Raw genomic sequence first — 13,236 nt, 5'->3', positions numbered from 1 at the left:
CACGCTCTAGGTGCACCTTAGTCAACCAGAACCGTGGTGCCGCCGTGGAGTCTTTTTCTTTTTTTTTTTGAGTCGGGGAAGCATGTCACACACCCCAGAGGCCCGGATTCGATTCCCACCCAGACCAAAATTTACCAAATGTCCTTTTCCAAGCCAGTTATTTACTTTGTTTACAGGAACCTCCCTGAGAAATCGGACGTCAATTCGAGCATGTTCTGACAATTTCTTCTTGCGCCGTCGGGCATTTTTGGTACCATTGGTGCGGACACCAACGCCGGCTTTTCTGTCTCGCGGGACATGTAATTTTTTTCGCATTAATAATTGCTTGAGTACACATATTGCAATTTTCGGATTGACGCCAGTGATTTCTAAAGGCCCCTTCACTTGTAAGAAATGTTAGAGCTGGTATTAGTTTTGAGATAAGCGTTGTCAAATTTGCGGTGAGATGCACGGCTCTTCCACTTCCATTTTAAAGAAAACGCCCCTTTACGTGCTAAACCGCAAAAGTAACTGGAATACAAATTCATTTTATCGCACACTTTGCAATTGCATATCTCGTAACTGGTATCATCCTCAGAATTGGTTTTGAGTTAATGGCTTACAAACTAGCCCGCTTCATTTCGTAAATTATATGTACCGAAGCTGGTTAGTTGAAAAGGTAATTAGCAAAATTTCCGTAAAAACGGAATTACCCATTTCGATTTCTCGTGCAAATTACGTCTACTATTTAGAGTAATCAAGGTCAAAAAGTGAAATTGTGCTACCATGCATGGTCGATGTCTAAAAATGCTGTTAAATGTATAAAAAAATTATATATTCCCGTAAAAGAAATTACAAATATTTCAGCACTGCGCGCCGTACATGCAGTTCATCCGTCACCACAAAAAAACGCGTATCGCATTTCACTTATCTTATAACGCGTATCTTATAACGCGTATAACGCGTTATATCTTATAACGCGTATCGCTAACACTTATCTTATACATCCGTTGTTCTACGTCTTTACGAACCATTAAAACAGCAGTTCAGGTTCATTCAGTTTCCATTTGCCTTTACGTATAATTTTCTTCTTCAGAATGCTTCGATGTTTACAAGGGTGGAAGAAAGCTCTGGAATCGTCGTCGCGTTTGAGGTACGCAATTTTTCCTCGTAATGTCAACGGCGATATAGATATTATAGGCATAGATAATGCTATTCTCTTATGTGTCTTCATATTTCTTGAAATGCTTATCAAGGAACTATAGTAGATTTGCTTTGAGACGTTTAACTTCCCTAAGTGACTGTTAACTGAAGTGTGTAAATATTTGGGATGTCCACCTAACTGCATGGTTTACCAGGAGGACACGTTCGACTGGCTGGTACTTTCTTAAGAACGTAGTGAATGGTACATTTAAACATAATCATAAAGAAAAATGTATAAGGCATATAGATACACACCACAAACACGCGTCATGTGCATTTGCGTGTGGTATTTTCGTGGTTGTGTCTTCGCACTACGTTAAGTATGTCCGAAAGTGGGTGTTTAACAATCACACCGGCTTAGTAGTATTGAACATGCACGAAATTTGACCGTGATTGAGAAGCAGTTCGCAGTTTTTCACTTTTTTTTCACTAGAATTCATGAATACGATCGAGAATGTCTTACCATATAGTCTATGATTGCGATAGCAATTATATGGACACTCCCAGCGGATGTCTGCCGTCGGCGTCGTAGTAGCCGTCACCTTGAGGTTCCGTATGAAGTCCAACGGCGATGAAATCGTCGCCGCGCGCCGTATGCTGCATGTGCGAGTGAAAGCACGCGAACACTCGGCGGAGAGCAAACGCGACACCTTCCGTCGCGCGAAAGGCCGTGGGGGTATGGGAGGGAGGGGTGCCGACGTTTAGCTGTGGCACCAAATGCGTATTTACATAAAAATGTCGCAGTTTCACCCGAAAGGCGAAGAATCAATGTCGATAAAAAATTTGTAGATAGCTATACGGAGTAAGAATAGTAGTTGTATCAGCTGCATTAACTTGGACATGTAGCAGCACCAGCAACGCGCAGAACTGTTGTCGACGCCGTCGGCGTTTTCCCGCGTTCGCACCGAACGAGCGCGGCGTTAGTGACTGCTGCCCGTACCTCCGGGGCTCGGAGGTTTTCGACGAGATCAGAATGGCACACTCGTCGAGTAGCGTCAGAAGTGTTTACCACGTTCTCGCCTCGCAACGTTTTCATATATAAATACACATTTGGTGCCGCAGCTAAACGTCGCCTCCCCTCCCTCCCCTGCGTCCCCCCATGGCCTTTCGCGCGACGGAAGAAGCCGCATTTGCGCTCCGCCCTGCGTTCGCTCCCCGTGAAAGCGCACATCCCTCACGCGCTTTCACTCTCACATAGAGCATACGGCGCACGGCTACCGATTTCATCGCCGTTGGACTTCATACGGAACCACGGCAGAAATCCATTTGGAGTGTCCATATAAGTGCTATCGCAATAAAGCGTTGCGAGCGAGAAGGTGGTAAAGACTAACGACGCTGCTCGACGAGTGTCCCGTATTATCTCCCACTTCCCCTTCTCCTGACGCTTCGCCGTGCTCCCTATTGGGCAGAAGCAATAAGCGTCATTTTCCTCAATAAACCACTACTACTCCCGCTCTGATCTCGTCGAAAACCTCCGACCCCGCTGCCAGAGGCACCGGCAGCAGTCACCAACGACGCGCGTTCGGTGCGAACGCGGGCACAACGCCGATTGCGTCGACAAAGGTTTACGCATTGCTGGTGCTGCTACATGTCCATGTTTATACAGCTGATAAAACTACTATCCTTACTCTGTATGGCTCTCTACTAATTTGCTATCGCTATTGATGCTTCGCCTTTCGGGTGAAACTGCAACATTTTTTCCTCGTGGAACGACTGGAATCACAATGACGGTAATTTAAGAAAATTACTGTTGCCATGGTTCTCAAAGCATATACGCGGTAAAGTAATTGGTTTTCTGTGAATAAGGCCGTATATATTCTTAATCTATGAAGATAACAAGTGTTACTGCAGATTCGTGCATAGCTGACCTAGTCAGTTATTATACCGGTCATTGAAGCACAGGCAAAATTAAATTCTGTAGTTTTACGTTCGAAAACCACTATTTTATTATCAGGCACGTCGTATTGGGGGCCTCCGGTATCATCGAAGTACAGAAGTGTGCGTGTGTGTGTGGGTGTGTGGTCGTGTGTGCGTGTGCGCGTGCGTGTGCGTATGTGTTTGTGGGTGTGCGTGTGTGTGTGTGTGTGTGTGTGTGTGTGTGTGTGTGTGTGTGTGTGTGTGTGTGTGTGTGTGTGTGTGTGTGTGTGTGTGTGTGTGTGTGTGTGTGTGTGTGTGTGTGTGTGTGTGTGTGTGTGTGTGTGTGTGTGTGTGTGTGTGTGTGTGTGTGTGTGTGTGTGTGTGTGTGTGTGTGTGTGTGTGTGTGTGTGTGTCTGTGTGTGTGTGTGTGTGTGCGACACGCAGACTGGATCAACACCGAGGACACCCTCGGTAGCGACCACTGCATACTGAACACTGTCATTTACACTCGACCCTTACATCGATCCCTTGCACAAGCCAAACTTCCCGACTGGAATGCTTTCCGCCAGGCCCTCCCCGCAACTTCTCTCTTGAACAAGACTACTCCACTTGGGCACACGGACTCTTGCAAACACCCCGTTCACACGAAAAGCAGATACAGCTTACGGAAAGTGCACTGGACGTGGATAACCACCTGATGCACCTCTGGGAAGCTCGCTGCAGCCTAACCAAACGATCCTGGCGGCAGAAACACAATCGTAAACTCCGCGCTCGCATCTCTGACCTTACTCAGCAAGCAGCCGAGTATACGCTGCCCAGCTCGCCGACACTAACTGGGTAGATAGCTGTAACAGCGCAGCAAGGCAGATGTCGAGCAGCAACACTTGGCGGCTCTTCAGGAGTCTCATAGACCCTACACAAACACGATCGAAAACCCAGAAACACCTCACTCGCGCACTACACAACTTTCAAGGAAACACGGAGCAGCTAGCGAACGCTTCGCGTTCACAATACCTCACTCAGGATCTAGACCCGCGAGGGTTGGATTATTCATACGCGCGGCTCTTGCACAAATGCGCAGGGGGACGGCGCCCGGGAGAGATAAGGTAACAGTCAAACTATTGGAAAACCTTTCAGATCGGGCATAATACATCAACGCCATTTGGACCGGGGGCACTTCGTTGCCAGCCGATTGGAAAACATCATTGGTAACATTTATACCGAAGGCGAGTAAATTGGTAAACATAGACAACCTCCGGCCCATCTCCCTCACTTCATGATTAGGGAAACTCGTGGAAACGATGGTCCATGACCACCTCTCGGAATATCTCGAGAGCAAGAACACCGTCGCCGACACCATGTTCTGCTTCCGACCTCAAAAGTCGGCACAAGACATCCTTTTACAGCATCCTGTGGGTTACAACGTCCTGTGGCATGATCCTCGAACCCACAGAACACCCACATAACGACAAGATAGTCCTGGCACTCGATGTCAAGGGTGCCTTTGATAATGTTAAGCCCGCCGTCATACTAAAGCATCTTAGCGAGACCAACTGGGGCGCTCAAACATTCAACTATGTCAAACATTTCTTAACGGACCGCTTGGCCTATATACTCCTGCAAGACACCGAGTATGGCTCGTTTGAGATGGGAACATGGGGCACACCACAAGGCGCTGTGTTGTCGCCGCTTTTCTTTAACATTGCCATGACTCACCTCCCGGCACAGTTGTCGGAAGTGCAGCATGCGCTGTACGCCGACGACATTACCATCTGGGCCACTACGGGAAACATAGGAAAGATGGAGGAATGCCTGCAAGCAGCGGCGAGCATAATAGACCACTATGCTACGTACTGCGACCTCCACTGCTCCCCGTCCAAGTCTCAATTTGTGCATATTCGACCTTCCCCGAAATGCAAATCTCAGTTCAGCTTTCTCTCGCCAGTGGCCCCATTCGAGAAGTGGAGGAGATTCGAGTACTCGGTTACGTCATTAATCAACATCGCAAGGCAGACACACCTCTTGCCAAACTCCGCAAGGTTGGCGAACAGGTGGGCCGGATGGTTCGCCGCGTTTCCAACAAGCGAGGAGGGTTACGAAGTAAGGATGCGGTGCGGCTCGCACATGCCTTCGTAACTAGTAGAGTACTGCACTCGACTCCATACTACGATACCTACGCTTACGGAAACCTGACGAAGATTGCTTGGAGGTTGTACTCCGCAAAATGCTCAAGAAAGCCCTCGACCTCCCGATCTCCCCTTCCAACGTTCGTCTTCTCGCGTTGGGGGTGGTGAACTTCTATCGGGAACTTCGCGAGGCGCATCTCGCTAACTAATACACGCATCTCGCCCAGACCATGTCCGGTCACCGCCTCTTGGACCGGTTACATATTAAACATGACCACAATATGATGGAAAGGGCTCGAGTGCCCGAGCTGTGGAGACGCGCCCTCTACGTTCGACCCCTTCCAATTGAGATGAACGCGGAGACACGCCTGGCGTCGATGATAATGGCCGACGCCAGGCGCGGGCGGATGCCCTGCACCGCCACTATGGCTCTAAGAAACACGTCTTCTACGTCGATATTGCAGGCCCCAACCAATCAAGGGGAGGGGGGGGGGGGGAATGGTCATCATCATCATCATCATCATCAGCCTATATTTATGTCTACTGCAGGACGAAGGCCTCTCCCTGCGATCTCCAATTACCCCTGCCTTGCGCTAGCGTATTCCAACTTGCGCCTGCGAATTTCCTAACCTCATCATCCCACCTGACTTTCTGCCGTCCTCGACTGCGCTTCCCTTCTCTTGGTATCCATTCTGTAACCCTAATGGTCCACCGGTTATCCATCCTACGGATTACATGGCCTGCCCAGCTCCATTTCTTCCGCTTAATGTCAACTAGAATATCGTCTACCCCCGTTTGTTCTCTGATCCACAAGGCTCTCTTCCTCTCTCTTAACGTTACTCCTAAGATTTTTCGTTCCATCGCTCTTTGTGCGGTCCTTAACTTGTTCTCGAGCTTCTTTGTTAACCTCCAAGTTTCTGCCCCATATGTTAGCACCGGTAGAATGCAATGATTGTACACTTTTCTTTTCAAGGACAGTGGTAAGCTCCCAGTCAGGATTTGGCAATGCCTGCCGTACGCAGTCCAACCCAATTTTATTCGTCTGTAAATTTCTTTCTCATGATCAGGGTCCCCTGTGAGTAGTTGACCTAGATAAACATATTCCTTTACAGACTCTAGAGGCTGACTTGCGATCCTGAATTCTTGTTCCCTTGCCAGGCTATTGAACATTATCTTTGTCTTCTGCATATTCATCTTCAACCCAATTCTTGCACTTTCTCGATGAAGGTCCTCAATCATTTGTTGTAATTCCTCTCCATTGTTGCTCAATAGGACAATGTCATCTGCAAACCGAAGGTTGCTGAGATATTCGCCGTCGATCCTCACTCCTAATCCTTCCCAGTCTAAGAGCTTGAATACTTCTTCTAAGCATGCAGTGAATAGCATTGGAGAGATTGTGTCTCCTTGCCTGACCCCTTTCGTGATAGGTATCTTTCTACTTTTCTTGTGGAGAACCAAGGTAGCTGTGGAATCCTTGTAGATATTTGATAAGATATTCACGTATGCCTCCTCTACTCCTTGATTATGCAATGCCTCTATGACTGCTGGTATCTCTACTGAATCGAATGCCTTTTCATAATCTATGAAAGCCATATAGAGAGGTTGATTGTACTCCGCAGATTTCTCGATTACCTGATTGATGGCATGGATATGGTCCATCGTAGAATATCCTTTCCTGAAGCCAGCCTGTTCTCTTGGTTGACTGAAGTCAAGTGTTGTCCTGATTCTATTAGAAATTATCTTGGTGAATATTTTATACAATACTGAAAGCAAGCAATGGGTCTGTAATTCTTCAGTTCTTTAACGTCTCCCTTCTTATGGATAAGTATAATGTTGGCGTTCTTCCAGCTCTCTACGTTAAACCCCTGTCCAATGAGATGAACACGGAGACACGCCTGGCGGCGCGATAATGGCCGAGCCAGGCGCGGGCGGATGCCCTGCCACCGCACTATGGCTCTAAGAAAAACGTCTCTACGTTCGATATTGCAGGCCCCAACAAATCAAGGAAGGGGGGGGGGATGGTACACGGCTGCAATATTACACGAGGGAAACACAAGTGGACGGCCTTTCGTTCTAAGCACCCCAGCTCAGCGCACGCGGATGGAGTGGCGATCGCCCTAGAAGCCTCCCCTCCCGACCCTAAATTCATCCTCACAGACTCCCGCGGAGCCGTTCGTTTGAAAATAGCATTACCTTGATTTATTACAACGGCTGAAATTGTGTTCAGTCTTGGGCAAGTAATTTCTAAGCCTGCTTAGTATGCGCACCGTATGAATATGCTCCCGCCATGTGGAAAAAGCGTAATGAGCTGGGAAAGATAAATATGCAACAATTACATGTCTCCTGAAGCTTTGGCCAAAGTTTTGTGAGCAACAACGTAAGTATCGTAAAGTACAGTTATCGTCTATAGTTATTGGCAGAAGGCGCACTTTCGGATATAAAGACGACTGTGCTGACATCGCGGATGTGTGAGGTGCCCAGGCCTTGCCAATATATTTCTTTGCGATATTCACTCTTACCCATCAGTGTGTCTGCGATTGCTTCCTTGTCACGCTGACAGTTAGGTGCTTCAGTCGTGTTCACTTGTCTCGCAACAGCGCGAACAAGGAGGGTGAACACTTCATCTTGCGAACACGTAGCTCAGCCGATTACCAATTTATACGGATAATGCCAACAACCCCTACAAAGTGTGCACGACTACTGATATGCGAGAAGCTGCTTAACCATCGATGTCACCTATAAGGTTTCGCCACCACAACGGCAACTAGGCACCCGATGGCACTTTGGCTTCCGACCGTTCAATATATATATATTTTTTCAAATTGGAGGCACTTCCTGCGCGTACGCGAAGGCTTTGAATAAGCGATCGAATTCTGAGGAAACCGGCAAGATGGAAGAATTCTAACAAAAGCGAAAGTTGGAAACTACCTGAGAATAATTGATTCATTGTTACGATGCTTAGAGTTGAATAGTTCGTTCCCACCGTAGGCCACTTTCATGCTAGCCTCCTTCCTACCTCCGTCAGTAGAATGAGCAGTGCGAAAATGTGGCTGCTCGGGGTTTGTAAATAAATAATTATTAGCAGAAGCTGTATCGGGTGTCTGCACTACCCTTCTCTCGCTGCGAGAGCGGCGTGGTGCGAATATCTGTGAACAAGGGGCTATAAACTGAACATATTATATGCAGGGCTTCGAACGACGACATTGTGTGCGGTGGTATGAATAATACGTCAACAGCTCGAAAAAGGGTATACCATGCAGCAGATCTGCTACGCAGTGGGGCTGTGATGCATGACCTCGCAGGCTCATCGCGCTGGTATTGAAAAAAAGAACGCACCTTTTCCGGCAGTTTCTTAAATTCTTCCTACTGTTTAATATTATTTTTTTCCGGTGCATTAGAGTACTCTAACCATAAATAAGAACACGTCACGATCACTTATTTATGAGTAATAATAGCAAACCCGGTGTGTAACGCATGTTTTCTGAAATTTTGTTCAAATCTTCAAAGTCTGATTTACTTCTGTGCTTGCCGCTTCACGAGCTCTTTTTTGTTTTTGTTTTTTGTTTTCAACTTCAACGCCTTCGTTGTCGATAAATCGGGGTCCGGGCTTCTTTTGTGACTACGTACAACTCTCTGGAGTACGCTAATACTGAGACTTTAGGTGAGCACCACGGTATGCACTGTGTTGGTCACACTCTAGAAATGTATGAACATCATAGCCAGGTGCATGTAAAATGTACAATACCTTGTACTTTTCTGTGCATACTGTTCCTCGCGGACGTAAAGTGAGCTGGCATAAATAACGCAGAAGCCAAGTATGGTCAGGATTTGAGTAGACAGGATGCAGTAATAGCCGAGCGCCGTATTTTGATTCCAGACCGCCTGCTTGGTTAGCTGCAGTATTTAGTAAAACACGTTTCTGCGGCTTACCCGCGGTACTTCATTAGAATGACCTCTTCAGCCGCAGGTTACACACAGCATGCTTGCAATATCGTAAAACCGGCTGTAAGCCACGTGACCACGCGCTCGTCTATGTCGCTTTCTGAAGGAAGCATCCATCATGCATGGCAATAATTTGTGGCAAGTAAATGCACATGTTGCGCGAATGCAAGGCGAATGGAGCCACAGCACGCTGTCTGCCCACTGCTGGATCACGTAAGCAGAACATCGCTTCGAGAGGAGCGGCCTAGTGGTCACTGCAGATTCCCAGTTTTGGTTTCGCGCGCTCTGATAGCCGAAATTCGTCGCGACACTGTTCCGCGGGCAATAGCATTTTTCCAGATCCAAAAGTTGACATGGTTTGTACTGTGAGCTGCGTTCAATTTTCACATTACGATGAGACCGCTGCCACTAAAAGCTTATCATTTTATTAACGTAGTTTTGTTATTTAGCGACTAATTACACCGTATCACCGTGGTTGCCACCACTGACGGCATGTCTACGCAGCAGCCTTCCTTTCATTTGAAAACGGCTATCTTTAAATATTACTTAATGGCCTCGTAGGAACATCCTGTTTGCCTGATGCCGCGAATAGAGCGCCACAACAAAATGCAAATGTGTTACTTTCGCACTATTGTGGCATCGTTTAACCATTAAGACATCGCGCGAGTTTTTAAGGTCCTGTGACGTTTTCCAGGTTGCGTTTTTTCACTTGCAAATTTCCTTTGGCCATAACTTGCTGAAACAGTTGCACACGCTATCGTTGGCAATGCCAGTGCCTAACCATACTTCTCTAGTGAAAAGGCGTGCAGAATAGAAGACAGAGTGTCATGTAAATTAGCAAGCTGAATGGCGATAGAATTTTATTGAGGAGAAGGAACTCGAGCTCGAGGTAGGATAGAGGAATTCGTAGCACAGGTTACGGGGGTATATGATAGATAGATATTACAGTTACATTGAATGTCAGCTGCCTTTGTTGTGTATACCATGCTCACTTAAAAATTTTTCTGGCTCTCAAAAAACAGAATAAACGGTCATGGCGGCAATTATAACCATCGCCCAGTTTACCTTTTGACGAAGCGTAAAGATTGGTGATGTTACAGAGTGATGGCTGTATGAAAAACAAAAGAACTCAGAGGCAAAAGTAAACTTATTGCGTTAGAAGGTAAAAACCGAAATATGGGGTTTCGCGTGCCAAGGTCATTATCTGATTGTGAGGCACGCTGTATTGGGTGATTCGGGACTAATTCTTATCTCCTGGGATTCATTAAGGTGCACCCAATACGTGGTACACGACCATTTTTTGCACTCCGCCCCCATCGGAATGCGATCGCCGCGGCCGGGAAGAAAGCTGCGACCTCGTCAACAGAGCAGCGCCGTAGCTATTGTGCTTCCGCGGCGGGTCTTGAGTGAGAAGTTGCAAATGCAGGACTTGATAAAGTCGGCATTAACAAGGCAAAATATAACGCACGTATATACGTTAACTGGCTCGAAGTAGTACGCAAACTTCTCCCGCAATCGTCACCGCTGCTCGTTCTCATGTGCAGGCCTTCGAGGACCGACTTTTCAGCAAGCAGTATCTGCAGATGGACTACATCCTCGACGGCCTCCCGGACGTAACAGCAGACCAGCTGTTTTTCATCTATTACGCTTTGGTAAACTGAGATCACTTGTCAGAGTCCTCAGACTGCCTGCTACTGTGACAAGTTTGATTCGCTGCTGCAGGATTGCGTACACAAATGATTTGGACCTTCATAGCACCCTCAAGTTGATATCGCAATAGAATTTCGCCGATGTTCTCATTTCGCTCAGAGCCCGTGACAGATATTCCTGGAGAGTTTGCCGTGTTTTGTGCTACTCTTCTACGAAGACGCAAGCTTATTGTTTGCAAAATCAGGCGTCATTGTGCTAATGGTGCGAGCGATGAGAGTTTTCCTTTTTAGCGATGCGCTTCGGCGTCAAGGCTTGCAGGTGCGAACATCGGTCTGCTCTAGTCACTGCTTGATGCCTAATCGTAGTGGCTCACGCGCACGGCCTGTCATTCGCAAGCGCGACTTCACCCTCAGATTTGGTCTCACACATAACAGTGTGTTCTCTAGTTTGATTCCGCGCTCTCGGGATCCTCAGAAAAGAATACACTCTGCGAGAGCGCTTAATATAGACTTTCGAACACCGGCAGAAGTTGTAATATGTAATACGTTATTTTATTCAATCATGTCTGAACCATGTTTAGAATGAAAGCAAGAAGGCTCCACTGTCAAAGAAATCTTGCTGTTGCATTTTGCGCACGTTTTGTTTGAGATCGAGGAGACAGACAAAGGACATATGTTATACACTACGGCTCAGAGCATATACACCTCTGTGTAGTTTCTAACGCTATCAGCAGACAAAAAAATGTACTGATTTAATTCGAAATGGCTCCCTGGAAATCGCATTTAAACCGAGAGCAGTCCAGATCGTAAGACTGTTTCTTTTTACATGCAATTCTCCGAGAGCTCATTAACTCATCGTTTAGCATTGACGAATTGACCATCAACATAATCACCATTTTGGCACATAATGTAGTTGGCGAATCGAAAGTGGCCCAGAGCTCAAGGAATCCTCACTTAGCAGTAATCATGAGCCAGTCATCACTTAAGGCGTACCTGTGCCAAAAGTGTGCTACAAAAAAAGACAAAGAAAATAGTGTTTCTTGAAGTTTCCTATCGCTGCAAGGTATGGCGAAAAAACAATTACGAACGTCACCACAATAACTGGGCACACTTTCAGCACTGAATACATCAAACTCCGCGATTTCAATGTGTTTCCTCAAGCAACGAAATAAATCCGTCAGTATACACATGGCGAGCATCATTCATATGGTCATAATAGATCTTAATATATAAAAAAATTGGTTTGTGGCCAGAAAAATATTTTTTCGGGTAAGGTCTCTGGAAGGCTTGCTTAAAATATGCGCTAAAGCATTGTGGGAATCAGCAAACTGAAAAAAAAACATCCACGTACGTGGTGAAGCAATAACACAGCACTGGACGCCAATCTACTTAACTCTGCCAGCCAATCGTAATGCAGGACACGTTATTAAAGAAGGCTGGCAGCCAATCCCAAGCAGCACTTACAAACGAAACAATTTCTCGTTTTGGCCTCGGAATTGCAGTTGGTCAGCGAGTGGCCGTTATTATTTGTGTTTCTTTTAATTGACACATGTAAACATTGCAGGCTGTGTCCCATACTAGGCGTATGGCGCGCTCTAACACAGTCAATCCAAGCGCATCACGTACGGTACACCTTAGCCCACAACGTATGCGCCGAATGCTTACACACCTAGGCTGCTCTATGTCACAGCACCATAATCGGAAAAAGTGGCAGCGTCTCGCGATTTTAAATAATTTCAGCGCTGCGTCGAATGACTATATCAATGTCCTATTTTTTATATACAAAGGCCAGTAATAGTGTTTTTCATGTTTTACGACGCTCTTGAAGTCTAGATATGTAATGTTTTCGTAGAGTTGACTACTTACTGCACTCACTGAGCCACTTGGTAGAAGCGGTATCTCTTAACCATTGAGTCACAGTGTGTCGCTAAGTTTACCGGCACACTTGGCAAACAGATCAGCACTACTGCTCAGGAAAAGTACCAGCATGCTGACTCAGTGCATGCAGATCCACCATGGTATTAGTCGTACAAGAACGTCCATTCCCAGAACAATAACTTCCTTAATCTGGGTATTCCGTTATTACAACTTGATACTGTTTCTCTCACACTTGCAGAGCCACTGTGAAATGTCCGCTCAGGGTTCTACCGCGTCGATGATGAACGCAGAAGAGAGGTGAGTGACGTGCATATGAGTCACATGAGCAGAGCAAATCGTACGAAAAATACAGCGTATGGTATTTGGAAACCTGCAATAACTTGTTTATTAATTGCTGGGACCCTTATCTAGCCCCTATATATTACTTTCTGCTGCGATTGCCACAGATCGCTCTGTCTTAGAAGGAGCGACTGCTTTGTCAGTATGCCTACAAATTTAAAAATAACTTAGGCGCTAAGTCAAAGAGGATGTACACGAAAAGTAAGATGTGGCATTGCGGACGATATCGGCAGTTACAGTAACGGCTAGATTTGAGTGAACCG

At 46.4% G+C, this 13,236-nt stretch overlaps 1 protein-coding gene across 1 annotated transcript in view; it reads left to right on the top strand.

Moving 5' to 3' along the window:
* The window catches only part of LOC119441025 (neprilysin-3), a 41,313-nt gene that overhangs the window by 27,769 nt on the left and 308 nt on the right, over positions 1-13,236 (top strand). Inside the window, exons 8-10 of the mRNA XM_049661462.1 lie at positions 1,076-1,132; positions 10,652-10,759; positions 12,873-12,931. Of these exons, the coding sequence (XP_049517419.1) occupies positions 1,076-1,132; positions 10,652-10,759; positions 12,873-12,931 (224 nt within the window). The remainder of the gene's footprint in view (positions 1-1,075; positions 1,133-10,651; positions 10,760-12,872; positions 12,932-13,236) is intronic.

The sequence above is a fragment of the Dermacentor silvarum genome, chromosome 2 (assembly GCF_013339745.2).
Source record: "Dermacentor silvarum isolate Dsil-2018 chromosome 2, BIME_Dsil_1.4, whole genome shotgun sequence".
Taxonomy (NCBI): Eukaryota; Metazoa; Arthropoda; class Arachnida; order Ixodida; family Ixodidae; genus Dermacentor; species Dermacentor silvarum.
The sequence above is the reverse complement of the archived record's forward strand: the minus strand, read 5'-3'. Positions and strand labels throughout refer to the sequence as shown.